General features: G+C 47.9%; 1 protein-coding gene across 3 annotated transcripts in view; it reads left to right on the top strand.

Moving 5' to 3' along the window:
* The window catches only part of LOC139056178 (uncharacterized), a 254,910-nt gene that overhangs the window by 204,554 nt on the left and 23,311 nt on the right, over positions 1-27,045 (top strand). For all 3 annotated transcript variants that reach the window (XM_070534170.1, XM_070534168.1, XM_070534169.1), the window contains exon 4: positions 26,057-26,195. In XM_070534170.1, the coding sequence (XP_070390271.1) occupies positions 26,057-26,195 (139 nt within the window). The remainder of the gene's footprint in view (positions 1-26,056; positions 26,196-27,045) is intronic.

The raw sequence follows: 27,045 nt of genomic DNA on the forward strand, positions 1-27,045 counted from the left end.
ACGAAGAGGCGAGCAGTAAGAAGACGACGACGACGATTAGAGGCTAGCGCGGGCTGTTGCCTCTTGGCCAAGTGCGGCGTATTACGTTGTAAATATACTTGTATATAGCTTTTCATCTGCGTCTTCTTACGTAACATATCTGGTGGAGGTGGACGTTCCCTGTACCTCGTCACGGAGCTTCGCAGTGGACGGTACGTCGAGCCTAGCTTCATGGCTCCCGGCGATGACGATGATGGCTCCCAGTGTGACGTAAGAACGTCCCTTTCTGGCTGACAGAAAGGGACGTTCAGTGTGTGACGTAAGACCGTCCCTTTCTGGCTGACAGCGCTCGGGGTCCCTCATTCTGGACTATACTTTGCTGTCACTGGAAGCAGAAAGTCGAGCCCCCTGTGAAATGCTTTCTCGCAGTGACCTCTGGTGTAGAATGACGGCACCGGATGCTGCGGGCGCCACTGCGAACAATTTTTGCCAGTCCCACCGCTTATGCATGCATGGGGTACAGCTGTTATCGGTGGCCGCCGTTTGGTCTCCCCTTAGGCCAATTGTTTCGCCTTCCTTTGGCAGACTTCGGAAGCTGGATTCACAGGGCTTTGCCTCTACTGACAACCCGTTCGAGCCAGCGTGCGCTAATGACGTGTTCTCTGTCGTCATTTGTGGGTTTCGAGCTTTATTAAGCGGCGCAGCGCGTGAACAAATGATTGAACTTTGCGCAATTTTTTTTCTTTTGACAAGAAATACGCTCTGGCTGGTCTGTTTCTTTTCTTTTCTTTTTCTTCGCATGTTGTAACTTTGTAGGGAAGGTGAAGAACCACAGTGGCATAACGCCAGTCACGAAATTAACTGTTTTATTGGACCAACCTGGTGCCCAGCAAAAGAGGTAACGCTTAACACAATGATAGCGGCGAGCACACTCGTCGATCGTCGAAATCTTATCTGAGGGTCAGGTGCATCGACTATTAATGCATGACCCACCGAAGGTTCCAACGTAATCGCGTGTGTTCGCACATGTTCTAGAATGTACAACGCTATTCGCGTAACACATGTAATCTGATTGCAAAAGGTTCGACGAAAATACAGACGCAGGTATAAGTGGCCACAATAATAGAGAATCTTGTAATACATGCACGTGGCGTCTTGCGCCGAGCGACAACGTTTAACATTTGTACGCTGGTGAAAAGCGATCACTGAAGAAAAAAAAAAAACGCCGTGGTTGCTCAGTGGCTATGGTGTTGGGCTGCTGAGCACGAGGTCGCGGGATCGAATCCCGGCCACGGCGGCCGCATTTCGATGGGGGCGAAATGCGAAAACACCCGTATACTTAGATTTATGTGCACGTTAAAAAACCCCAGGGGGTCGAAATTTCCGGAGTCCTCCACTACGGCGTGCCTCATAATCAGAAAGTGGTTTTGGCACGTAAAACCCCATAATTAAAAAAAAACAAGCACACGTGACAGTATATTTCCGTTCTAATGTCCTTCCCCCGACATCTCTTATCATCGCATTGTTGCTGAGTCAGGAGACAAAGTAAAGGAGAGACAGCTGATTATTCTTTATTTCCTCTCATAATAGGACACAAATAGCGAAGTAGAACAGTTTCCCATAAGTTAGATGCACCATAATGCGTCAGCAACGCGCGGATACCACCGAAGCACCTATCATACGGGAGATAGTGGAGCCAGAAATGGGGGGCATGGCTGCTTTTCGGACGAACTTCACGGCCCTGCCAACTGCCAAAAGTGGGCAAAAAGAAAAGAGAGAGAATTTCCAACTACCTGCTTCAGTCAGTGCGACTCATGAGCATTCGACTACATTGCAGAGGCAGGCCTTTGAACTTCCTTCCTTCCTTCCTTCCTCCCTCCCTTCCTTCCTTCCTTCTTTTCTTTATTTCACCGTCATGTGGGCTAATTATGATGGACACTACCCGGAAACAAGCGCAGCGGGAGCAAGCCATACCGCTTTGTTTTTGTTGCAGGTGAGAACCTCCGGTCAGACAGGTCACAGTAGGGCACCACGCTGGCACTTATAGCGACCCCTGGTGTGTCATGCTCGCTGGATGTCTCTCTATATGGTCGCGGAAGACTGCGATAGTAACTTTTTCCCACGTCACTATAGCTAAGGACATCGGCTGTACTATCAAGACGAGGTGATCTTTTGAAGAAAAAAAAAGTTAAAAGTAACTGTTTCGTCAGCTTTTGTAACACCATTAGGGCCTTATTGTTATGGCGTATGATTTATTCGATTATGATTTGCTAAGCATCATGCGCACCTCCTTATATTTTAATATCGAGCGAACGAGCTGGTGAGTACAGTGAACAGTATGCTGTGTTCCTGCAAAACCCATACGTGCTCACTGCTTCGACTGCAATTCGCAAGACAACGGCTATGAAAAAAAAAAAAAACGATACGCAGCAGTCCTACCATTCAACGATGTTGCGGTCTTGCTGTGCTGCTCGTCTTATTCCAACTGCGCATGCCGTCTCACGTGTGTACTCGTCGTTGATTCTGCGAACGCGTCGTAAAAAAAAGTACAAAAAAAAGCGTCGGAGCACTTACGAGTTCCACCCGACTCGTCTCTTGATTATAGGGAGTGAGCTAGACCAACTTAGTTTACTTACCTAACCTGCATATTAGTACCATGATCATCACTGGGAAGCAAAACTTACTTTGGCTCCTAGTGAGGCAGATTTGCGTAGTTTCCCGTCTTTTACTGAAGGTAGGTATTCGTGGCCGTGGCCTCATGGCTTCTGCACCGGAAAGCGCGTTGCCGCGTTTGTTCGGATGCACCGTCGTTGTTACAGCTTGCGACCGAATTAACAATGAGCGCTTCGGCGTGTGCGTTCCCACATGTGCTGCGAACTTTGCTTCTCTCCTTCGTCTCGTCTATGCGTCCAGCTTCCCTCTCTCGTGCAGGGTAGCCAACCGGGCTCAGCTTGCTTAACCTGCCTGCTGCCCTCTCATATTTTCTCTCTCTACTTCCCTGTCTTTCTCTCTACCTCGCTATCTCACTCTACTTCACTGTATCTCTCTCTATCTACCTCCCTCTCTCTCTTTGCCTCCCTGTCTCTCCCTCTCTCTCTCTCTACCACCCTGTCTCTCTCTCTCTACCTCCCTGTCTCTCTCTCCCTCTCTCCTCACACATTTCTACAGAGACCAACGAAATAACTTCTCTTATATGATCTATACAATTTACCGCTACCCGCCGTGGTTGCTCAGTGGCTGTGGTGTTAGGCTGCTGAGCACGAGGTCGCGGGATCGAATCCCGGCCACGGCGGCCGCATTTCGATGGGGGCGAAATGCGAAAACACCCATGTACTGAGATTTAGGTGCACGTTAAAGAACCCCAGGTGGTCGAAATTTCCGGAGTCCCCCACTACGGCGTGCCTCGTAATCAGAAAGTGGTTTTGGCACGTAAAACCCCATAACTTAATTAAATTTTTTAACAACTTACCGCAGCGCAGTTCCGCACTGCGGAGAGTGGATACATAAAGCACACGTACCGCACCGGCGGCTGCGGCAGCAGCAGCAGCTAGCGAGCGGCGTTCGTATGGACTGCGGCCGGATTCGACCGGACCAGGCGGTGCCAAAATTATCCCGCTCCTAAACAGGCGTTCGCCCTCTCTCCAACGCGTGCAGCATCATCGAACGTCGGGAGCGGCGCAGAAGCCCGAGCCCCGAGCCCGGCTCTCGCGGGCACGACCGCAACGCCAGAGTCGAGAAGTAGGCGAGTCCGACGACGGGGGAGCCAGGCCGCTTCAGCGTCCTCTCGTTGTGCTCCTGTCTCTCGATTACCGTGCAGTGTGGGGCAGGATGTTAGAGGCGGGAAGTAGCTTTGCGTTTGGCATCTCTTATCTAAATACGTTGCGTACGGAGAAATCGTCTCGCTCTCGCCAACCAGCTGCACGTATTTTATTAGGTTTGGTGCAGTTGAAAGCAAAAGTTGGAATGTAGTAACTGCAGGAAGTAGGTTTTCAAATTATGCCGCGGAAATACTTTCTTCTGTAATTTCGAAAAACTGGCGTATCCTGTTCACAACGTTGTAGCTTAGCAAAAAATAACGATATCACATTTCTGTAAACTACACTAATAAACCATCAAAGCGGGAAGAAAACAAGATATGTGTTGTACATTGCTGTGAAATATGCCACTAACTACAAGTAGCAATATTGCGAAACCCTTGTAATTATTGAAACAATTTCACTTAAGCCGTAAACTTGTATATGAAACTGGTACACTTCAGATGCCTAACAGGTGCAGTTTGCAGAACGAATTTTTCAACTTCTTGATTCAATTTTGTATTAGGCTTCGTGACTTACGTCAATCCCTTCTTTTCTTTTTGGTACTCGAGGTCCTGAATACAAATCCGCCTCTTATTCGTACTAGAAGTTAATCTTTTCTCTTACCATGAACAACTTTAATTGAAATCGCCCAAGCTGTTGTCACAGAAAATCATTTCTGCGTTTTACACGTGTTTGAGTAGGCATATTAGAGTTGGCATAGAGCATAAGAGGAAGCTTTAGCTCGTGCCGCTAGACGTGGCCTATTCAAATGCATGTAAAACGCAAAAAAAAAGCTTTTCTGAGATAACCCCTGGACTAACTTCAAGGAAACTTGTTGCATTTGAGAGAGACAGTTAAATTCTAGCGACTGTTGGAAGCGGAACTTCTATTTAGGGCCTGAATTTCGTTGAAAGAATTTTCAAGAATTCGAAAGTTTGAAAAAAAAAATAGAAGTACGAAGTTTACAAATTAATAGCTCTCCGTCAAGAACAGATATTGCAGTTCTATAAACGGGATCCATTAGATCATTCAAAGCGGACAAATTCGGTTTGTCAATTTATATCTTACGTGAATCTGTTACGTTGTCTACAATGGTTCTGCAAAAGCTGTATTTACATATTACACAATTTTTTGCGATTCATGTGTAATATATCAATATTGTCCGCTTTAGATTTACTATGAGATTCAATTCACAGAATTGTGATACAATTTTTTTTTACTGAGTTACGGAGTTACAGACTTGATAGTTTCGCTTTCTGAAAATTTGCAATTTTTGTCACTCTTTAATAAAACAACGATCGACGACTTTAATCAAAAATTCGACAGAAACACTCACTAGATTTAAAGATTTTCTTTTAAATGCAACAAACTTCGTCACATTCGGTTCCAGTGGTTGCCGCGGATTCTTCTTTTACATGTTTTTTCTTGTGCTTATGCAGTCGTTGTAGGAATAATCTATTTCGAATATCGGGCGTGTGGTCTGCCAATCTAGATTAAACCAGCCTTCTTTTTTTCTTTTCACAGCGTCCCTTTCCGTCATAAAGTTAATCACAGGCAATAAGAAAATGTACGTGCGTAATATCAGAGACATTGTTTGCTGCATGTATTACGCCAAACGAACGACGGATTTCATGGCGTATTTCGTGTTGCTCTTGATTGCTCGCCGGGGATCTCGTCGCATCTATCTCGATACTCTGAAATTGTAATCTGTGTGGTTGCTTTTTCTGTCTTTTTATATCTCTCACTCTTTATCCTTCACCGTATCCAATCGTATCAGCTTGCTATTTTTACTTCTTGGTTGCGTGCGTGCGTATACCTGCCTAAGCTTCTCTCCCTTGTCCGAGGACTAACAAGGCTGAGTCATTTCCAAGTAAAATAAGGTGAACGCGTAATATACCCAACCAAATGGGCATCTTCAATATACCATCTAGCTAAGATTGCTGCTCGAAAATGACTGGGAAACAGATAAATAGATCGCTAGAGTGACTAATAAATCAAGTAGCGAAATAGCTAATTATGCAGGCTAAGTTAACCCGGTGCTCATGTCAAAGATAATTTGTATAGGTTCTCGAGTTATTACGTTCGGTAATATCCGTGACGTAACGCCAAAGTTGAGCCCCATTTCAACGTCCACGTCGCTCTCTGTTTTTGAGTTCGAATGCACCGATGGTAGTTCTTTTTTTTATCATTGCGATAAAGACTTGTCCTAAGGCATAATTCTTGATGCGTATATGTGTATTAGATGTGTGCTGTGAGGACTGTGCGGTGTATGATTTGCTGCGGAGTTTTGCAGGTGGAAGTTACACTGAATCATTAGGTTGTAGAGGTTTGTTCTCTGGTATTTCAAGATGATTAATTGTCACGCTTGATTATCTTGATCCAAATGGGTGCAAGAAGTGTTTCTAGAATCGCCAGGAATTTGGACAGGCATTTAGTTTGATATATCTAACTGGGAATGTTAATGACGTGCGAGAAGACAGTCAGGTAGATCAAGGAAGGAGCATTGAACGACGATTGCTCGAGGTTTCGGGAGTGTGATGATGCAAGGGGGGGCTAAGCTTGGCGGTTAGGAGGAGTTCGCTCAGCTGCACAACGAAACGCTGGATAACATAAAACTATTAAAAAAATTAGGTATAACGCATCTCACGATGACGGTGGACAGTAAAGCGAATAGTGATAGTGCAATGTAGCGACAGATCATATTCTTGTACTCACGTATTTAGAAAGTATAGTGGTCATTCCGAAAATTTCATTGGTTCCGCTATATGTCACATATGTCACATACTCTGATATCGTCCCAATTTGCTGTGGCACCTTCTTGCATAGGTCGCCCTAAGGGCATTGAAGGATGACGACCGCTGTATGACGCCGACGCCGTGGCGATGGAATGAAGAAGGAAGCATGTCGTCCGACAGATATTGGACGACAAAGGTGTGTAACGATGACGTCATGAAGACAATGAGATTTCGATTGCTAAATTGTGACAATGGTATAACTACCACACATGACGGTGAGTGAATGAGTGAGTGGTGGCGGTGGTGGTAACAACTTTATTAACAATCCGGCAAATTCGTGGCCTGGGCCTAGGCCGCCCCCGAGGAGGTCCGGAGATCCTGTCTCCTCGCCGCCTCAGGGGCTTGCTGGATGACCCATAGCTGATTTTCGAGGTTTGAGCTGCGCAACGCGGCCGTCCATCGCGCCGCAGCTTCATCTGGGGAAACTGCATTTTCTTTGCATATAACCTCACATTCCCAGAGAATGTGTCTAAGAGATGCGTGAGCCCTGCTGCATAGTTTGCAGTTACCATCTGAGTAGATGTATGAGTGAGTGAATTAACATTTATTGGGTCCGGCAAAACGCGATAAAACGCGCACCCGGCTAATCCCACGGCGGGACCGGCGCGTCTAGCCTGCCGGCCCGATCGCGGGCGCGCTGGACGGCCAGAATTTGGTCTTCAAAGAGGGGACTTCGCCGAAGCGCGTCCCACTCTTTCTTGGTGAACATCGGGCCCAACGAACCGCACTCCCAGAGCATACGAGGCAAAGTAACAACCACGCAGGCCACGCAAGAACAATTAGGGTAATTGTCAGGATACATGCTGTTAATAAGAGACGCCATATTTGGGTAGGAGTTAGTTTGCAGGAGTCTTAGCGTGACCGCCTGCCGCCTGCTCAGCTTGGAATGAAGCGGCGGGCAAAACCCTTCTCTGTAAGTAAAAATAATTTCATTGTCCGTGATAGGAGCGCCTCTGCGTCCGGGGAAAGAGTCGCCCGATCCGAGGGCAGTGCAGTCGGTAAAGGTACACGCAGCCTCGTTGGTGGACTTATTGAGGTTCAGAGAACCCCCTCAATCGCCCGGACGTGAGCAAGGAACCAAGGGATGGAGCGTGGCGACATGAATGCAATGAGATGACGACGACTGTATGTGACAACCATGACGTGACGATGACTGTTTGAATTACAAGTGGATGAAGAAGCGCGAACGACGACGATGGCGCAACCAACACGGCATGACGACGACGCGGTATGATAACGGATGGATGATGGCGCCTGCATTGCGGCGACCCAGCGGCGCCGATGAGATTACAACGGCGGTCTAATCATGGGTACGGTGGGTACGGGTACGGACAGCATGGGTACGGTGGAATGGCGAAAAGTAGTGACGTAGGTCGATCGACGAAAATGGTACGACGACCACAGCGGCGTGACGATACTCGAGGGAAGACGATGGTGAAACGATAACGACACGACGATGGCGTGGCGACAGCGATATAAAGAAGACAGTACGACGAGAGTCGGACGTCGAACTTACAATGAGGGCGATTCAACAACCTGTGACGGCATCCTGATTACGGTATGACAGCGAATGTCAGACGACCACTGTGCGACAGCGATGATGATAGTATGACAACGGCATTAGGGCAATTGGATGAAGACGACTGTATGATGACAATTGCCTGACGATGACTGTATCAAGAACCATTGCGATTGATTGATTGATTGATTCATTGATTGATTGATTGATTGATTGATTGATTGATTGATTGATTGATTGATTGATTGATTGATTGATTGATTGATTGATTGATTGATTGATTGATTGATTGATTGATTGAACCCTTCCGAGTTTACCGCAGACTGCGCTGGAGATTGAGAGCATTGTCGAGAATTTTTTTGTGCATGACACTCTACGCAGTCTGTGATCAGCAGTTAGCTTCGAAAATATACATTATGGTTAGCCTCGTAGCTTTTATTCTGAACGTCGTGCCTGATTCGAGCGGCAGAGTAAAACGCAGCAAGATGCCTTTTATTGCGATTGGCATTGTTAGCCCACTAACCAGACTCTGGTGGATTGCTATCTGACCGCTATTGAATGACCCTCTTAAAATAAAGTATCCAAGCGCTGTCTTGGAACCTGGTTCCCTTAGCAGAGCAGAACGATGTTCTGTCCATTAGAAATAAGATGGTCGCACGCCTAGAAATTCCGCATGACACCCTTACCAACTCGTGCAAACCAACCAACGTGAGTCGCCTTGCATAACACCAGTTTACTGATCGAAGTGAGAACGCATGCTTTTCTAGCAGACGTCGAAAAATAAAGCATTACGCCCGAAAAAGATTCCTATAAACTCGCCCCGCGGATCATTATGTGTAGAATATTCTGAACCCAAATTCTGCGCGCGATTGGACGCTACGACCCAATCACAGTGCAGCACGCCCCCTTATAAATTGCCTCGCTCGGGATTATATACAAAACCGCTAACGGTACGTCCCTTTCAGTCCAGGCATGGCCGCACCTACAGGAAAGCCATGACGTGTCTAGAGGACAAAGAGAGAAACTGCGTCGTTCCGAGGCAGCTCGCCGTCGATACACTCACTTCTCAACGGGGATGCAAGGAAGGAACAGTACAGACTTTGAGCGTGTTCGCTATTCCGGCAAACCGGGGTGGTTTGGGCGGATTACCGGATGGTCGGGGCGTAAACGTGAGCGGCCGGAGCAATGCAGCCGCCTGGTGTTGTAAAGCTAAATCAGACAAACACAGAACAAAAATTGCAGTAGCCTACTCTATTATACTTCGCTGCTGGTGCAAATTTTCGGTAGCGGCGTAATTCTGTTCACAATTACGCCGCTGTCGAAAACTTACATGCCAGCTAAGAAGAATATGGTAATTGGCTCTGTGTTTAGGTGGTTGAGCTTTGCACCAACAGCTGGCGCCACCAATCTGGCCGCTCAATTTTGCGCCCTCGCCCATCCGGTAATCCGCCCAAACCGCTCCGGTTTGCCGGAATAGCGGACACGCTAAAGGTCTCTATTGATACAAAATGCGGCAAGCTGAGTGTAAATCCGGCGCTATTAATGCTGAACTGTCCTCCAACAACGCAAGAGGGTAGCCGAACGTCGACGCGTCGCTGCAAGCTAATGCCGATGATTGCAGCAGGAGACTTTGATCTGGACATAGCGCAACCTCTTCAAGACGTCTGGTTCTCACGGTTCGTGAAGGAGGCGTTTTGGTGTGAATGGAGCGTTCACCGACTACGTGCGCACACCGATGACGGGTGTGGTAATTAACCACGCCTTCATCACGGGGCGAAACAATTTCAGAGCCTACGTGTCGTACTTCTTGGTACTACGTCCCCTACTACGAGCCATAGAAGACGGTACCGAAGCGATGGAGACGGAATTGCCAAGTCGACAAAAAAAGCCGTCTGAGTGAGTGTCGTCACCAAGACGTATCTTAATCATTATACCATAGTGGGTGGCTACCAAGCAGGTGCTACATTTCCTCATACATTTCCGCAATGCTAATCGCATCAACGTTGACAGTCATAATAACATATATTTTCCACCGTAATATCTTATACTGCCATTTGTCACTACCTGCTTCTCATATGCGTAAAATAAAGGCATCGCTATAAAAGAGTTATGCTGAGGGTAGAACTGCATTGCAGCAAAAAGTGTGCTTTTCAATATTTTAAGAAGGGAGGAAGCTCAGTGAAGAATTTGCGTAAGTAACCAGAAACACTACGAAGGTCATACAAAGTGGTATCTTCGTGGCGCTGCGTTTAAGATTGGCTCCAACTGAAGGTACACAACTGTGCCCCTGTTCCGCGACACTGACTGTCGCGCTATATGTGCATCTCGCCAAGCTAATGTCACTTGTTAGGTAGGCAGGATCCTGTCTCTCTTGTGGGCCTTACACAAGCACACAGAAAAAGAAGAAAATACGGGGAAAAGAATGTTTTATTTGTGAGCTAAGCCTTGCGAGTCCAGAAGCGAAAGCAAGTGATCTGTTTCAGCAATATACAGTTAAAGTACACCCTGTCACCGTGGCTTAGCAACTATGGTGCTGCGCTGCTAGGCACGAGGTCGCGGTATCAAATCCCGACCACGGCTGCCGCAATTTCGATGGGCGCGAGCTCCAAGAACGTCCGTGTCCGGTCCATTAGGGGTACGTTAAAGATCCCCCAGGGGTCAATATAATCCGGAGTCCTGCCCAACGGCATGCCTCATAATCAAATCGTGGTTTTGGCACGTAAAACCCCAGAATCCAATTATTATTCAATGGACGTATAGTTAGAAACTTGAGGCGTGTAATGCGCACGTAGTCGGCAGTGGCTTGCGCGAACAGATGGTCACTTCCTTTGTCGCTTGCTTCGAAAGCCAGAAACATTCCACCTGTCGCTTCCCCTGGCACCGCCAACTAACTAAGCCTGAGGTCCCTAGTAACTTTCTCTACAAACCGTAACTCAGCCAGCCCGTTGAGGTTTTATCTTTCGATATTCCACAATGACTCAGTTGGCTGCATGCAAAACCGACGCATAGGCTCGCTTATCGACACCTTATATACTTGCGGACAACTTTCTGTGGGAATGAAGGGGAAGGATGCGGGGGCGGAGCTTCTGGACATGCGTCACCGCGCCAAGGAGTCCGCCAGCGTTTGACCGTGCTTTTGGTCGCTCGTAAAAGACGCTGAATCGACGCAGCTTCCGCGTGCGGCGGTTTCGCGTTTGGCCGGACGCTGAAAGGAACAGCCGCAAAATAAGTAAACGTTTACATTCAATGGTGTGTTTTACTTTATTTACCTATACCCGCCGTGGTTGCTCAGTGGCTATGGTGTTGGGCTGCTGAGCACGAGGTCGCGGGATCGAATCCCGGCCACGGCGGCCGCATTTCGATGGGGGCGAAATGCGAAAACACCCGTGTGCTTAGATTTAGGCGCACGTTAAAGAACCCCAGGTGGTCAAAATTTCCGGAGTCCTCCACTACGGCGTGCCTCATAATCAGAAAGTGGTTTTGGCACGTAAAACCCCAAATATTATTATTACTTTATTTACCTGTCGCTGATAAGGTGGTTATTTTTCTCTTCCCCTGCTTAAACTAACGCGGATGAAAACACGGCACTCTTTGCAGAAGCGCTCTCACTTGTGCGTGCTTTGCCTCCGTTGCTTTCCCTACATTGCCACAAAAAGTTGTACGCGAGTATAGCTTGAGTTACGGCATAGGTTGCTATTTCTTGTTATAAGACTCCCCTTCGTGAAAACTAAAGCATTTGTGAGTCTAGCCAACGGCTCAGCGCTGGTCAATTACCCCAGCCGCGACCGCACGAGATAACCACGCAACGAGCCAAAGCCAGCAAGCCTAGCTAGCGGCCAAATATATCCAGAGCCACGCCTCGATGGCACTCACTCCCTACACTGCGCGGCCAGTCGAAGGACGGAGTTACATCTCCGCTCCCACTCCCCTTTCCTGCCTCATAGCTTCCCTGCTCGGGAAAAACCCCTCCGTGCGATCGAAATGGCAAGAGAGGGAATTCCCTCTTTCCCTAGCATCGCTCTACCATCGGGAAAGACGCTTGTGGGATGCAAGGAAGGAGGAATCCCGTCGCCTTCCAGGCATCCTCCCTATTTCGGGAAGAGCACCGGGCTTGTGGGAAGCCTTATGGGAGGAAAAAAGGGGGTGGGGGGAAGAGCGGGGCGCGCCGGGTGTGTGCGTGGGAGAGAGAGAGAGGCATGCAGCTCCTTCAATTAACCCCTGGCCAAAGACACACGGAACGAAACTTGGCGGCGGGGACGTTACCACACGTGGTATCGATCCCGGAACGAGTTAAGGAAGCCTCGTTAGCCAGAGATAACTACGGCAAGAGAGAGAGAGAGAGCGAGGGCACTCAAGGCGGCGGCGAGTGCGGCAGTATGCGGCCCGCGGCGCGTTCGTCTCGGCCCTCCTCCAATACCCTCCCCCACACTTGCATGCCCGCGCTGGCTCTAAAGCGGCTGCGTGGGAAAAGAGGATGGGCCAGCGGTGGGAAGGTGCCCTTGCCGGGGGACGGCCATTAGGAACCGAGCGAGAGGCCTCCGCCGCTTCAAGCTGACACATTAGCTTCGACGCAAGGAGGGGGAGGAGGTTTTGCCGGGACTGAACGCGTAACTGGACATCCGCGCCTGGCGCGGACAGTTGCTCGGTCTTCCTTTGTTCATTATTCCTTTATTTCATCGTTTTCCCCGTTGCATTCACTGAGGTTTACGAGCTGGCCAGTGTTGTGCCTTCGGATAGCTTCCGTAGCAACGTGCCTTGCTAAATAGTTGCAGTGTAGCTCAAACCGACTGAAACTTCTACAGTGTAAGAGGAAGGAACGCTGTTGAGTTGCGAAAGGAAAAAATAAAGATTCACAAGCAACGGATCTCCGTACTTTTCCACTGCCACATAAGGGACTGCTGCTGCTACTATCATTACAACTACTATTTGCATTACTACCGCTATAGCTACCGTGTTATCCACTACTTCTGCTGCTGCTGCTACCGTTACTACTACTACTACTACTAGTAGTAGTAGTAGTAGTAGTAGTAGTAGTAGTAGTAGTACTAGTAGTACTACAAGAACATGTGCTCCTACTACTACAGCCGTTGCTACCATTCTAGTACTACTAATGGTACTACAACTTACTATTCTGTCGTTGCTTTAAAGATTGACGGAAACACAGATATTTACTTTCATGCTTACCTTTTACGCTTGAATGGGCTCGGGCGATGTTGCGAGCGTTACGGATTACACGATGCAGAACTTTGTGGTTTGCTCTGTCTCACGAAGCGATGTCAGCGAAAGAAAAGGTTCCTCATCTTACGTTTCCTTTCTTCGCTCGAAGGAAAATAATGTGTGTGTTTTTTTTTTCATATGAAACATTTCGCAAGACATTCCCTTTTCTCCGCTGTCCTTTTAACCGGTGGCGCTCCACGTGATTACGACTAACGACTTAGTTGCGAGCAATTGTTTTCGGCCGGAAAGAAAGAAAAAATTGACATGAGCGCTGTCTAAAGGCGAGCGCTGTCTGATATGGCGCTGTCTGATATGACGCTGTCTAAAGAATTGCACCATCGAGTGCCGCCCCATCGATCACGAAATATGAGCCCATAGCTAGTAGTAAAAAATTTGGCACACCTTTATCCTTATTCTAAGCGCAACCACCGCCCCCACCACCACTTTGGCGCATACGCAGACGAAGGAAAACAGAAAGAGCTGCAAAGGCCTCAAGCCCTGATTTCAAAGCTTTTTCCAACCGAGTCCGACGACAGCGCTTGTCTCTGTAACACCCTGATTTGTCCTCATGCACTCTAAAGCCTTAAGATCTTTGGTGACCGACAGCTCCATTGCTTGCGTTGCGACTAAGGTAAATGGACAATACGGCTGGCGAAAGAGTGTTGTTATGAACAGAGAACGTTTCTATAATTCGCCCCCCCCCCCCCTCCCCGGAGCTTTCTGTGCAAAATGCAACAGCTTCAATTAAAGCAGCACTCAGTCAATATTTTCGGAAGAGTGTTTCCTAAATATCGTTTATTTTATTCTACTTTGAACGGAAGTCAGCGACCTGGTGGAAACCCTAGAAAAAAATATGGTAGTAAGCCCCAGAACGCCCAAAATCATTTAAACAATACCTTTACTGCGAACCACTTTAAAGCGAAGCTTTCTCCGCCTCTTCTCCCGACTTTCCGGGCGCTGCTGTTATAGTATTGCGCGCCTTCCGCTATATTGTATATATTCTATATTGTGAACAGACTACTGGTGAAACGGTGATTACGTGCAGCTGTACTTGGCTTCTCATCGTGGAGAACACAATTAGCCGCATAGCAAACTAGCCATGAATGTGGTTGATAATGGTGGTGGTTTTTCGATGCGGCGTCACTTTAATTCCCGTTATATATATATATATATATATATATATATATATATATATATATATATATATATATATATATATATATATAATGTGTGTGGGAGTAAGCGAAGCTTGTCCTGCGTGCACCTTACCTTCATCACGGTTAAGCAACACACAAGTAACGGTGGCGGATTTCTTCGACCTCCTGCTCCCTCAGCTTGGTATCTTCTTTTCGTTGCTGTCGGATTGCCTGAGCTCGGGTCGCTTTAACAGCTGGATCGGCGCACCGAGGGCAAGCCGTTTCACGAGCGAGTTCTCGCCGCTCCTCGTCGAAGACTGCCCGTTCCTCTGGGGAACGCACAACGCGTGGCCGTCCCATCCGTTTTCTGAGGCTAACCTGAATGGAAACGAAGCCAGCGCAGCGCTCGCGAAACCCTTTCCTGCCCTTTCCCTCCCCGGCGGAAGCGAAACGGCTCTGATTGGTTGCGCGCGTGGCGTGAGCGCGCGCCTATGCAGCTGGAATCCTTGCTAATGACTCACGCTGCAGCGCCGGTGCAGCTGTCAACTCCCCAAACCCCCTTTCCTCGCAGCTGCTCGCTTTGAGAGCAACTGTTTTTTTTTGCGTGACCACGACAACGCCACTTGTGAGCCAATATGAGCTTCGCTCAAGCAAGTCCCTACGCCGTCACACGTCCGTTGTCTCGGGTCTGGGGTAAGACAGGTATGGAACGCCGCTTTCGGAACTCTACCTTAGAGGTAGAGGGAAAGAGTGTCTTCGTTGGCTGTGACGCTCGCCTACTGACAGCGTGGTAAACAGTATAGGTGACTGCGTCTATCTTCTCCAATAACGAATCGATTTGAAATAAAGTTATTTCGGTAAAATGCTCCTCGCACGACGTTTTTACAGCGTCCGGCCCACAACCGAAATGTCCAATGAGTCAATGGGAGAAGGGTATTTCAATAGCCAATGTAGGACCCGCGCTGTACAGTGTACGTGGGGCAGCATCTCATGTTCCGTGTCCCAAAGCAAGGTCTCCCATATGTGTCCGCCTTGAAATGCCGCTGTTGCAGGGCGGGGGGAAGTTCCGCATTAACGTGCCATAAATACGCTCTTCCCCACCGAGGCATAACAGAGATCGATTGGTGCAACGAAGAAGGGAAAAAAGAAAGAGCAACAAAACGAACGAGAGTTTGTCGGGTGCTGCACTCCTCGAGAGATAAAAAAAAAGAGAAAAGAAAGGAAGTTGCTCGAACAAGAGCAGCCGTGGCGCAGCGGGTAATTAAGTAATCTCGAGAACGCAGGTCGCCCTGCGCGCTTACGCTTGACGTACTACGGCCGTGGCACCCTTGCGCTGATATATATAGATATATTTAGACCCTTTTCTCCTTCCCAGGTGTTTTCTTCTCGCCCTGCCGTTTAACACTGGCCTTAGAAGAAACTTCGGCGAGCTTGCAACAGGACGCCTCCGCATTGTCCGTGTCGACCAGCTAAGGGAAGGAGACATAGGTCTCTACAGATTAGAAATCGCTGCACTTTGCGCTTGGAGCTGCAGCTTACGCAGGTGCGATATGTCCCGGCAAGCGTAAAGAGGCACCAAGGAGGAGCGGATACCTTTTTCGTCTTCTTTATCAAGATATTTTCATCTACTGGTATGTATGCCAGCGGGAAGAGGTGGTGCACGATTGTTCTTAAGCTATGGACCGTGTATTTTACGTTCGACGTGTACTGTGTACGGTGATTGTTCGCGATGTGCGCTCTTGGACTCGTCGGTGAGACACCTGGGAAAACAACGGCTCTTGTTTTCTCAGATGGGTCACTTTTCTTTTCTCACCCTTGAAGTGGTTACTGGTCTTTGCGTGTTGAGTAATGGCTCACTTTACAGGAGGGAAGAATATCCGATATATTTCAGCTATCCTTGTCATAGAATAAGTTCTAGAAACTTGCTAGGTCAGGTATTTAGTTCTCTTTAATTGGTGGCGTGGTCCTCCTTTCCCGATCGATGAATAGTTAGACAAGTGTATAGACGCCGTCGAAACCCACGGAGTCGCGATGATCTGGTACGAGAGCTTCAGGCGGGCGTCTGTGTACCTTCCTTTTGTTTGCCAGTCTTTCCTTCTTTACCTCGCCTCCTTTGGCGGTGAGAGTGGCAATAGCGTGCTGTTTCAAAAGCATCGCCTCACTTAACCTCCTTCGTTGTGCTTTTAAGCGAGAGAAAAAAAAATAGGACCCATGCCACCCTGTGGACGTCGTTGGACAGGAAAGCTGTGGGGGGACCACCATATACGGTATGGCAACCAGACAAACAGTGAACTTTGGCAAACTTTCTTCGTATTACAGTGATATAATGGTTTCTGGGATACAAACTGTGATACAGTGTTATATACTCTGAGAGACTGTGATATACTGTGATACACTGGGCTAGGAGCCATTGAGTTTTTTGCTTGCTTACGGGGCATGAGCCATTGCTTGCGCGGGTATGAGAAGTTGATGATCACAGGTTTCCACGTGTTGTTCTCTGTGATGCACTTTTTGCTTGCTTAGGGGGGTATGAGCCATTGCTGATGATAACAGTTTTTTCTCGCACTTTTCTGTCCGCGGACACGATTGTGCCGTTGGTGGGGTAGCGATATGAGCCATTGCTAACGGTGATAGTTTTTGCTCCCACTTTTCTGTCCGCAGACACGATTGTGCGTTGGGGGGTAGCGATAAACTGCTTCTCTGTCCATAGTAAAATATAGTGAAGGGGACACACGTCCCCTTCACTGTGTCTTTGTCAATTGTGCGCGCAAGAATATTTTGCTATGAATTCGTACCAACAAGACCAACTATCAGTTCTGCTGCTTCGCTGTAAAACAAAACCAGAATCAAAACAAAACATAGCCGTTTTCTCCTGACGGAAACCAGACAAAAGAAATTTCAGCGCGTCGACTGTCTCGCTTCTCCAACTTCAGACACTCGCGGATTCACACGTAAGCGTTATTTTTGACGCTGAGGGATTCGAAAATTCTCCACATCGAGTTCGAGTGAGCACACAGCCGCAGAACTGCCTCAGTAGAGCGCGTGGTGGAGGGGGAGGGCGGGGGGGGGGGGGACTGCAAGCCTCCGATACAGGCCCTTCGACACTTTCCATCTTAGGCAGAATTCTAGAACGTTGAGAGCTCGCACGCTGTACCTGCACCCCTCGTCCCCACCTTTTGTTGGCTCCCAGTATGGAGCTTGATGACCTTGCTGCGCTAAAAGCCTCTAATGGTACGGCAAACTCGAACCTCACTGCCGAGCCCTTCGGCCAAAGGAAGCGAGAACGTACGGCAGTTTCGGTGAGAAGTCCCCTTCCCTCGCAGCTGCTCGGAACGTTGTATTTAATCTATTTTCTTGTTTTTATTTTGTTTCTTTTTCACGTTCTAAGTTCAGCCCGCCCTCGTCAGGGCTTTAGAATAACGTACGTTTTCTTCCACTTGTCTCAAGCTGTTCGGCTGAGCTCAGCACATCGAGATCACCCTTGGCGGAGTGCTTGAGTGAGTGCCACTGGAAGACAGAAGCCAGGGAATCTATCCGTGCGTTTCGAGACCGGCGCGCGGGGCAGGTCGACCGTATACATTGAAGATAGCTACGTCGGCATAACGGCCTCGCGTCTGTCTTCGGTCTTTCCGTCTTTCTTGCTCTGCTCGGTTTTTCTTTCGATTCCTTCTTCTGCATAGAATTTCGTCGGCTATAATCTCCTGCCGATGTGTACAGACGCGCATACAAAGCGGTGTCGCTGCTATCAAGCTCGGCGCTTGCCAATCGGGATACCACGCCGTTTCCGTGGGGCGAACTACAATGGGCTTGTGGGGCCGGATAGAATGGTAGGACAAACTCAACTGTTATGAGTTTTCGTCGGAAGTGTGGTGTCCAATATTTCTTCGACAATCTTTTTTTTTTTTTGAAGAACTTTCATTGAAATCTCGCAGAGTTCTTCCATGAGTAGTTCCTCATCCGTCTAAAACAGAACTACAGCTACATTCAGCTCGGAGCTGTAGACGCTGAATACCCTCGCGGCGGCTCTAGTAGCGGAGAAAAGCGAAGGGGAGGGCCGGGGGGGGGGGCGTAGTCAGCGTTACTTTAGGGAAGATACATGCGAATAGTAGAATGCCGTGCTCTCATCACTTCAGGCTGCATAATTTGAAATCATGCCATCACCCTCACTTCTGCGAGTCCTTCTCTAGCAAGAGTGACACCTCTACACGCCGTTAGAAACAGTTGTGGGTCGTTTTCTGACTCATGTGCTCGTGATTACAATGGGCAAGATCCCTTCGCACCGACACTGCTTGAAGCTCACTCTGCGAGATCTCTCATTAACGAGTTGCCATCGCAGTTCCGGAGTCAAGAAGATAGGGCATCTCGCTTCACAGAACTAAACCCCACAGCGCCATGCATCCATGCAGCAGGATACGCGCAGCTGATATTTTCGCGCCTTCAACTCAGTAGGCCTAACCGCGCAGCGTCCTGTAGCCATTGCGAATACGTTGTGCAGGATGCAAGCGAATGAACCATGCATGTGCTCATCGTGGTGGCGCATCATGAGCGTTTGCTACTTCCACGTGCTACAGGTATAGCATAAAACATTGTGTTTCTATTCTTCATACCATTATCACCTCCCCGTCGAGCATGGTAGCCAACCGGAACGCGTTCTGCTCAACCTTCGTCTCTTGACTTTAACACTATCGCTATGTCATCGCTATAACGTCACTATGCTATCGATTTGCTGGTGAGATGGTGAGAAATGGAAGAACAAAAGCGAGATGAAAAAATCGTGAGCCATTTCACTCTGCGAAGGCGGATTACCAGCGAAGCCGTGTAGCGCACACGACAAAGAGGTGACACCGAATGTCGAACAAAGGTACGAACACATTTATTGTCTTGATCGGTGGTCATCGTGAAGAAAATACGTACACACATTTATGTTCGTACATTCGCGTTCATTCGTGTAACTCATTTGTTACACACTTGCGTTGTATACATTCGTGCTTTCGTTCCGCGATATATTGTGGCAAATAATTTGAGGCGGAAGTGACCGGACCGACTGGCAGCGGGCCAGTCCCGTCAGCGCCATTGCACAGGAAGAAGTATAGTGTGGGAACGCTGGCATAATGAGCGGCAACGGAGCTAGCAGTGGCAGAAAATGACGATGAAGAGCACGCGAGCAGTGGCATGAGCGCGTTCGCGCGGTTACGCCTAGGAGCGCCAACGAGAGAGAGAGAGAGAGAGAAAACAAGGATAGGAAAGGCAGGGAGGTCAACCAGAACAGCATCCGGTTTGCTACCCTACGCTGGGTATGGGGAAAAGGGGAATAAAAAGAGGATAAAAGGGAGAGAGTAACCACTGAGCACCAACGAGCCAGCTGTGGAGGGAGGTAAACACGAACGCGCGGGCAGTGGCAGGAGCCATTGCTGATGATGATACTTTTTGCTCGCACACATGAAACGTTCACGTCACCCTAGCAATGCACTGACTCGCTGTAAAAGTACACACGCACTAACACGTACGGTAACACAAGTGCTCTGGCACATAACCTATTAATTTACGGAAACCTGTATCCCACAAAAAATGCTATAAGCTGTTCGATGAGGCGAAGTTCAAATTCCGAACTTCGCCACTGTCCTTGAACGTCCCGCGGCTGAAATCGCTAGGCTATCGCTATGCGCTAGTGATATACTATCGTAACACTAGCGTTATGGAACTGCTATACTATTGCTATGCTATCGATGAGGTGCTGTCAGTATGATATCACTATGAAATTGCCACGATAGCGCTACGCTATAGATATGTTATCCCTATGTCAACGCCATGCTACTCTAGCGCACTGGAAAACTCTTCTCTGCTGCACGCACCTCTATAGTTTCTGTTTTCTGCCATCCAGTGGCTAAAGTTGTCATTTACGTAACCGATGCGACAGTAGGAAGATATGTATCAGCGCGGCAGCTTAAGGCCGGGTCGGCAAGGCCGCTGTTGCGCCTGGCGATCCCTCGGAACAAACGAATCTTCACCGGCAGACATGCAGCTGTCACGCGTGCTGTTCACACTCCATCATTTGCTTCAAGACAACAACGTCGCCCTCCGACTACCGCAAAGGCCGGTCTTCCGACCCTCACAGAAGAGGCCCCTGATTGATGACAGGGTCATTGTTAAGGACACCCGGGGAAAGGACGTCAACAGCATGTTCACATTTTGCCACGTGGTTCCTCGAATTGGGCAACGGTGGGACGTTGAGATTGGGAAGAAGCGGGGTCCTTAAGAGCGGGCGACAGTGTGATACTGAGGTCGGGCAACGGTTTAAGTGACAAGGAATGAAAGGTGGTGAACGATTCGCCGTTTATGATTGGACAGTGAATTCCCTCGATGAGGGAAAGAGGGAAACAAACGGCATAAAAAGAGGATTCGGACGGCTGTGAAGGAGGAGACACTCGGACACGCAAAAACTCTAGCGTGTAGCGTGCTCCGATAGTCGGAGCCGTGTTTGTAAAATTGAATCATGAACCTTTTTTTGAATATAATCCTTTTCCTTATTCTCTTCAACTTCGCTCGGAACCCTTCTTTCTACCGGCACCTGGCCCGGCATCGTCCATGGAACCTTCGGGGCCACGCGGACCCCCCAACTGCACAACACCGCCCCGGCCGGCTTCGTCTAGGCGATTCCACGAATCGTACACGCACTTACAGCGTTTTTCCGAGTCAGAAAAGCCGTACCAAATCCACTTAGCCGGTGCAACGTTCTTCCCCGACAATCGCACAACTTCAAAGCCCTCGGACAACGCCGGAGTTTCAAAAAGCCTCCTATACGGGAAGGCATGCACGTTGTGTATATAAGCCACCGCCACCGGCTGTCAACGTTAAAGCAGGCCAAGTTTGTAAACCCCTCGAGGTTCCACCAGAAATGCTCGTTTTCTGGGGAGCGCCGCGCAGGGGGTTTCCGTCCTTTCTTTTTTTTTCTTTTTTTCGTCGCCCGGGCCAAAGAGGCAGCCCAAGCCAGAGGGTTCTTGGAATAAGGAATCCTCCCACCTAGGGTGGTCCGGTTTCTGAGTTGGTTTACCGTTTCGGAAAATAAAGGTTTAGTTCTCTCTCTCTCTCTACTCCAGTCCGATTCTTCCTCCGCTACCCGAGTGACAATCCTCGGGAAACCCTGGCCACTTCCCTCCTCTCCTTTCTTGGTGTGGTGTTTGATTCGTCCGTTCTCTCATCCTTTCGTCTCGGGAAGGAAGCGTTCCTCTGCCATCCTCGTGCGGCTGCCGCCATATTTCCTCGCTTCCTGCGCGGACTTTGAGCGCCGTAGGATTCTGGGATAGAACACGGAGCGGCTCTCGCTACGAGACTGGCGATGGCCAACGCGTATATGGAAGTGCCGGCTTATACAGGTTGTGCCGCACTTGACTGTGGGGCGCTGGAGCAAAGCTGGCGCTGCGAAGTCGACGTAGTATATACGGGCGCGCACGAGGCGCAAAGTACACAGCCTCGCCTTGTCGTGGCTCTGAGAAGATCTAATAGACAATGGCTTGCAAAGTGAGTTTAGGGGACACAGCGTCCCTGCGCGCTCGGAACGGCGCTGGAGAACCCGTGTACGTTCCGAGCACTTCGCCGCTCTCTCTTGCTGCCGGTATATAAACCTACAATGCGTCTTCCTACATCTTAGTTGAAATCAAGAAAAAGAAATGGGCATGGGCAGGACATGTAATCAGGAGGGAAGATAACCGATGGTCATTAAGGGTTACGGACTGGATCCCAAGGGAAGGGAAGCGTAGCAGGGGGCGGCAGTAAGTTAGGTGGGCGGAGGAGATTAAGAAGTTTGCAGGCACGGCACGGCCACAATTAGTACATGACCGGGGTTGTTGGAGAAGTATGGGAGAGGCCTTTGCCCTGCAGCGGCCTAACCAGGCTGATGATGATGATGATGATGATGATGATGATGAGGAGGAGGAGGAGGAGGAGGAGGAGGAGGAGGAGGAGGAGGAGGAGGAGGAGGAGGAGGAGGAGGAGGATGCGTCTTCCTAGTGAGAAGTTCCGTGCAGTGGGTACTTTCTCAGACGAGCGTTTGAATGTAGCTCTGTCAGTCGGGCAGCTACTGCACATTTCTTGTTGCAAATGACAATATCCGTGATACGACAAACAAATGCGCGTAACTTGCTTGCACATACATGCTCAGACTGGTGGCTCCTGCAACTGACAGGGTTGGTCATTCACCAGGCGCTCCCCTTTCCGACATCGTTCACTCCGTGAGTGCTGACAACCATGGTTGCCCGGTGAAGGCTTACTCATAAGCATCGTATTTTCCCATTACCTTCTGTTACGCACTCTCGATATAGACACCCTACTGGGTGCAGGTGCACGATATTCAATAAATAATTAAATAAAAGAGCTGCATTAGTAGATTGTCTTTATACAATACTCTAAATAAACCATTTTACCGGGAGAGGAGACTTGATAAAGTCAGAAGAAAACACATCAAGGAAATACGTGTTACAACGGGCACACCCCAACGTTCCCGCACCTGCATGACGTGATCGGAGTCGATGACGTCATGAGCTCCGATGGCGTCTGCTAATGCCTAATTAATTATTTTGTCAATAAAAGACGGACTAAATTGTATCATCTTCATAATCATCATTAGCCTATTTTATGTGCACTGTAGGACGAAGCCCTCTCCCTGCAATCCCGATTACCTTTTTCCTGCGCCAAGCGATTCCACCTTGCGCCTGCGAATTTTCTGATTTCATCACCCCACCTAGTTTACTGTCGCCTTCGACCGCGCTTCCCTTCGGCAACCCATTCCACCGTATTCGGCAACTGTAATGGTCCACCGGTTATCTAACCTAGGCATTACGTGGCCTGCCCAGCTCCATTTTTTTCTCCTAATGTCAATTAGAATATCGGCTATCTCCGTTTGCTCTCTGATCCACACCGCTCTCTTCCTGTCTCTTATTGTTACGCCTAACCTGTTTCGATCGATCGTTCTTTGCGCGGTCCCTAGCTTGTTCTCGAGCTTCTTTGTCAATTTCCAAGTTCCTGCCCCATATGTTAGCACCGGTAAAATGCATCGATTGTACACGTTTCTTTTCAACGATAGTGGTAAGCTTCCATTCAGGATCTGACAATGTCTGCCGTATGCACTCCATCCCATTTTTATTCTTCTGTAAGTTTCCTTCTTATGATCAGGGTTCCCTGTGAGTAATTGACTTAGGTATACGTACTCCTTCAGAGACTCTAGAGACTGACTGGCGATCAACTCTTGTACCGCGTTGCCAGGCTATTCATCATTATCTTTGTCTTCTGCATATTAATTTTCAACCCTACTGTTACGCTCACTCCGTAAGGGAGTCGAGTACTCCGCTCGGCAAGTTTGTAGAACTACGTCACAATGGGGCTAATATGAGAAAGAAAGAAGACACACTTAAATCCGTGATGCCGCATTGGAGTAACTGCGCCACGCTTTCGGTGCGAAATTTAAAAAAATAAAATCGCGCTTTCGTTTTTATTTTATAATCTAGTAGTGAACCTCTTCGGCTATGGTGTTAGGCTGCTTAGCACGAGGTCGCGGGATCGTACCCCGGCCACGGCGGCCGCATTTGGATGGGGGGAAATGCGAAAACACCCGTGCACTTAGATTTATGTGCACGTTAAAGAACCGCAGGTGGTCGAAATTTCCGGAGTCCTCCACTACGGCGTGCCTCATAATCATAAAGTGGTTTTGGCACGTAAAACCCCATTATTTTTAACCTCTTTACGAGGAATTCAACGAAAATACACTTTTGAAAGGATACTTCACCGGTTTAGACCGAGGTGTTAGAGTTTCCGTTCGGCGTCCTCTTCAAGTGGAACTCCTATGCCAGAACGACTTCCATTCGCCTCTGCTTCCCCAACGGCCTCGTCTCTTCTTCGTCGCTCTCCAAGCAGACGCGGCCATCGCCGGCGCGCGGAAGATAAATCGACTCCGGCTCTTCCCGTCTACTCAGGCTATGTCGAGCAATATCGCCTTTCTTTGCTCTTATGGCCAGCCTTGCGCCGTACAGCGCAGCCGGCCATTTATGACGCAGTCAGAAGAGCGATGGAATTTGTTCTCTCTTTCTCTCTCTCGCCCCGTCTCTCTCTCTCTTTTTTTTCTGTCTTTCTTTTTTTCTCTTTACTGTCGCTACCCGCTGAAGGAGCTTCACATATTTCTGATGGTGTTTCATTATATAGGGTTACTTGTACTTCGCATGAATTGCTCGCACTTTTCAGTCCTTCTTTCTTTCTTTCTTTCTTTCTTTCTTTCTTTCTTTCTTTCTTTCTTTCTTTCTTTCTTTCTTTCTTTCTTTCTTTCTTTCTTTCTTTCTTTCTTTCTTTCTTCCTTTCTTTCTTTCCAACTTTTTTCTTTCTTTCCCAACATCGCTAACATAATTTCGCTCCAAACATTTTGTTGCCTTCGAAAGCGGTCCTTCGAAGGAGAAATGAAATGTTTAATTTCGACTTCTATTCGCGCAGCTTTAATTAAACTTAATGTTATCGTCTTTTTAATCTTGAACAATTTATTGTTTGTGGTGAAGCCGGGGACAAGATGGCGGCGAATATTGCCAACTTAACATAAATAAATATGTCAAAATCAAGTTATCTATTCTTTCCTCTTTGACTGTTGTTTTTGGCAAGCCACTCGTTCTTTTCCTTTTAGTTTTCAGATAATATATATATATATATATATATATATATATATATATATATATATATATATATATATATATATATATATATATATATCCACCCCGTCACTGTGTCGCGCCGTGCTTTGATGTTGTGCGCCTGTGCACTTGTAATTGTAAAGCTCGAGGGACGTGTTAATGTCTTCGGTATACATGTGAAGCAATGTGCACGTAACCATAAAGCAGAAAACTGATTATTGCATCAGGTATGCTCTACCGTCGAGCGCTTCTACAACCGGCGCCTCTACAAACAAAAACACCTGCATAACGAAGGAATAATTCAGTCCTGATTAATAGTTTGGGCCTCGTAGAGCCCAAGCACTTCGTTGTAAAGGTGTTCGATTGTATTTGCTTGCAACTCCGTCTGCAACGCGCCGGGAGCTAGAACGTGGCGTGTCAGCTGCGCTGATCTGCATAAAGTTCGTAAAAGCTAGTCGACGAAGAATATCATTCCGTAAGAACCCTCTTCCACATCCAAGTCTCCTTAAAGATCAATAGTTTCCAGGCTCGGCGCACTTCCCTTGCCTGAATCAATTTGGACAAGTTGGCAATAAACACAGCGGTCGAGGGTAGCGAATCGTATACACAAGGAGGCGCACAGCCACCCCATACGACTGCGTCTCGTACGATTGATAAACTACAAACTTTTCACCACTGACTGATGATTCGCGTGAAAACACCCGCAGCGGAAGCTCGACGTACGTCGCGAACTTCTCGTACGATGACGTACTTATATCTGGGGTGAAAAGCTCAACTTTAACAACCAACCGCCACGTGCCAGCGCATCCCGCCCCTGTCGCATTTTTAAATTCCATTTCCCGTGTCCGTGCATTTCTGCATCGCGTTTTCGTGTTACCGCTTGCGTTGAATGCATACAGTTCCATCCTGGTGATCGTTCACGGTTCTCTCGTTTTTGTTCCGTGCGCAGGAGAGTGCGCCGGTGTGCTTCGCGGCCGACACGGCGCAGGAGCAACAGTCGTGGGGCGAAGAGCTGCGGCGGAGGACGCAGGCCTGCTCGCTTAGCATCCAGGGGCTGAACCTCGAGGGATGCTCCAGCTACCCGTCCCGTAAGTTTCTATGAAGAGTAGCCTGGTGGAGATCAGATAGATAGATAGATAGATAGATAGATAGATAGATAGATAGATAGATAGATAGATAGATAGATAGATAGATAGATAGATAGATAGATAGATAGATAGATAGATAGATAGATAGATAGATAGATAGATAGATAGATAGATAGATAGATAGATAGATAGATAGATAGATAGATAGATAGATAGATAGATAGATAGATAGATAGATAGATAGATAGATAGATAGATAGATAGATAGATAGATAGATAGATAGATAGATAGATAGATAGATAGATAGATAGATAGATAGATAGATAGATAGATAGATAGATAGATAGATAGATAGATAGATAGATAGATAGATAGATAGATAGATAGATAGATAGATAGATAGATAGATAGATAGATAGATAGATAGGATTACCAGCGCTCACCTCCCTCAAGAAGTAACCTGAATTTTAAAACCTGGAACAAATTTTCTTTGTCATATACAACCATCACAATTTTGGCGAGAGTTCTTTCTACGCATTGCAGCTTTACAAAGAATAGGCGAAAGAAAGCACTGCTTGAAAGTTTTGCACTTGAGATTCGTAAGGTTGGAACAAAGAACCAAGAAAAATGAAATTACGATATTCAGGCGGGCAAGCCTACTTTAGTGTTAGAAATATGACGCGCGAGTTCCCACTATAAAAACGCGAAAAAAAATGCGGCAACCAATGAAAAGATGTCCGTGTAGCTTCAGGGTCATTACATGTAAGCACGAGGAAATACACAAAGAGGCGACCAGCTTCTCGAAAGATGAACGTGCTGCCAAAACGACAATGCACACGAAGGATGTCA

This window comes from Dermacentor albipictus, chromosome 2, assembly GCF_038994185.2.
Source record: "Dermacentor albipictus isolate Rhodes 1998 colony chromosome 2, USDA_Dalb.pri_finalv2, whole genome shotgun sequence".
In the NCBI taxonomy this organism is placed as follows: Eukaryota; Metazoa; Arthropoda; class Arachnida; order Ixodida; family Ixodidae; genus Dermacentor; species Dermacentor albipictus.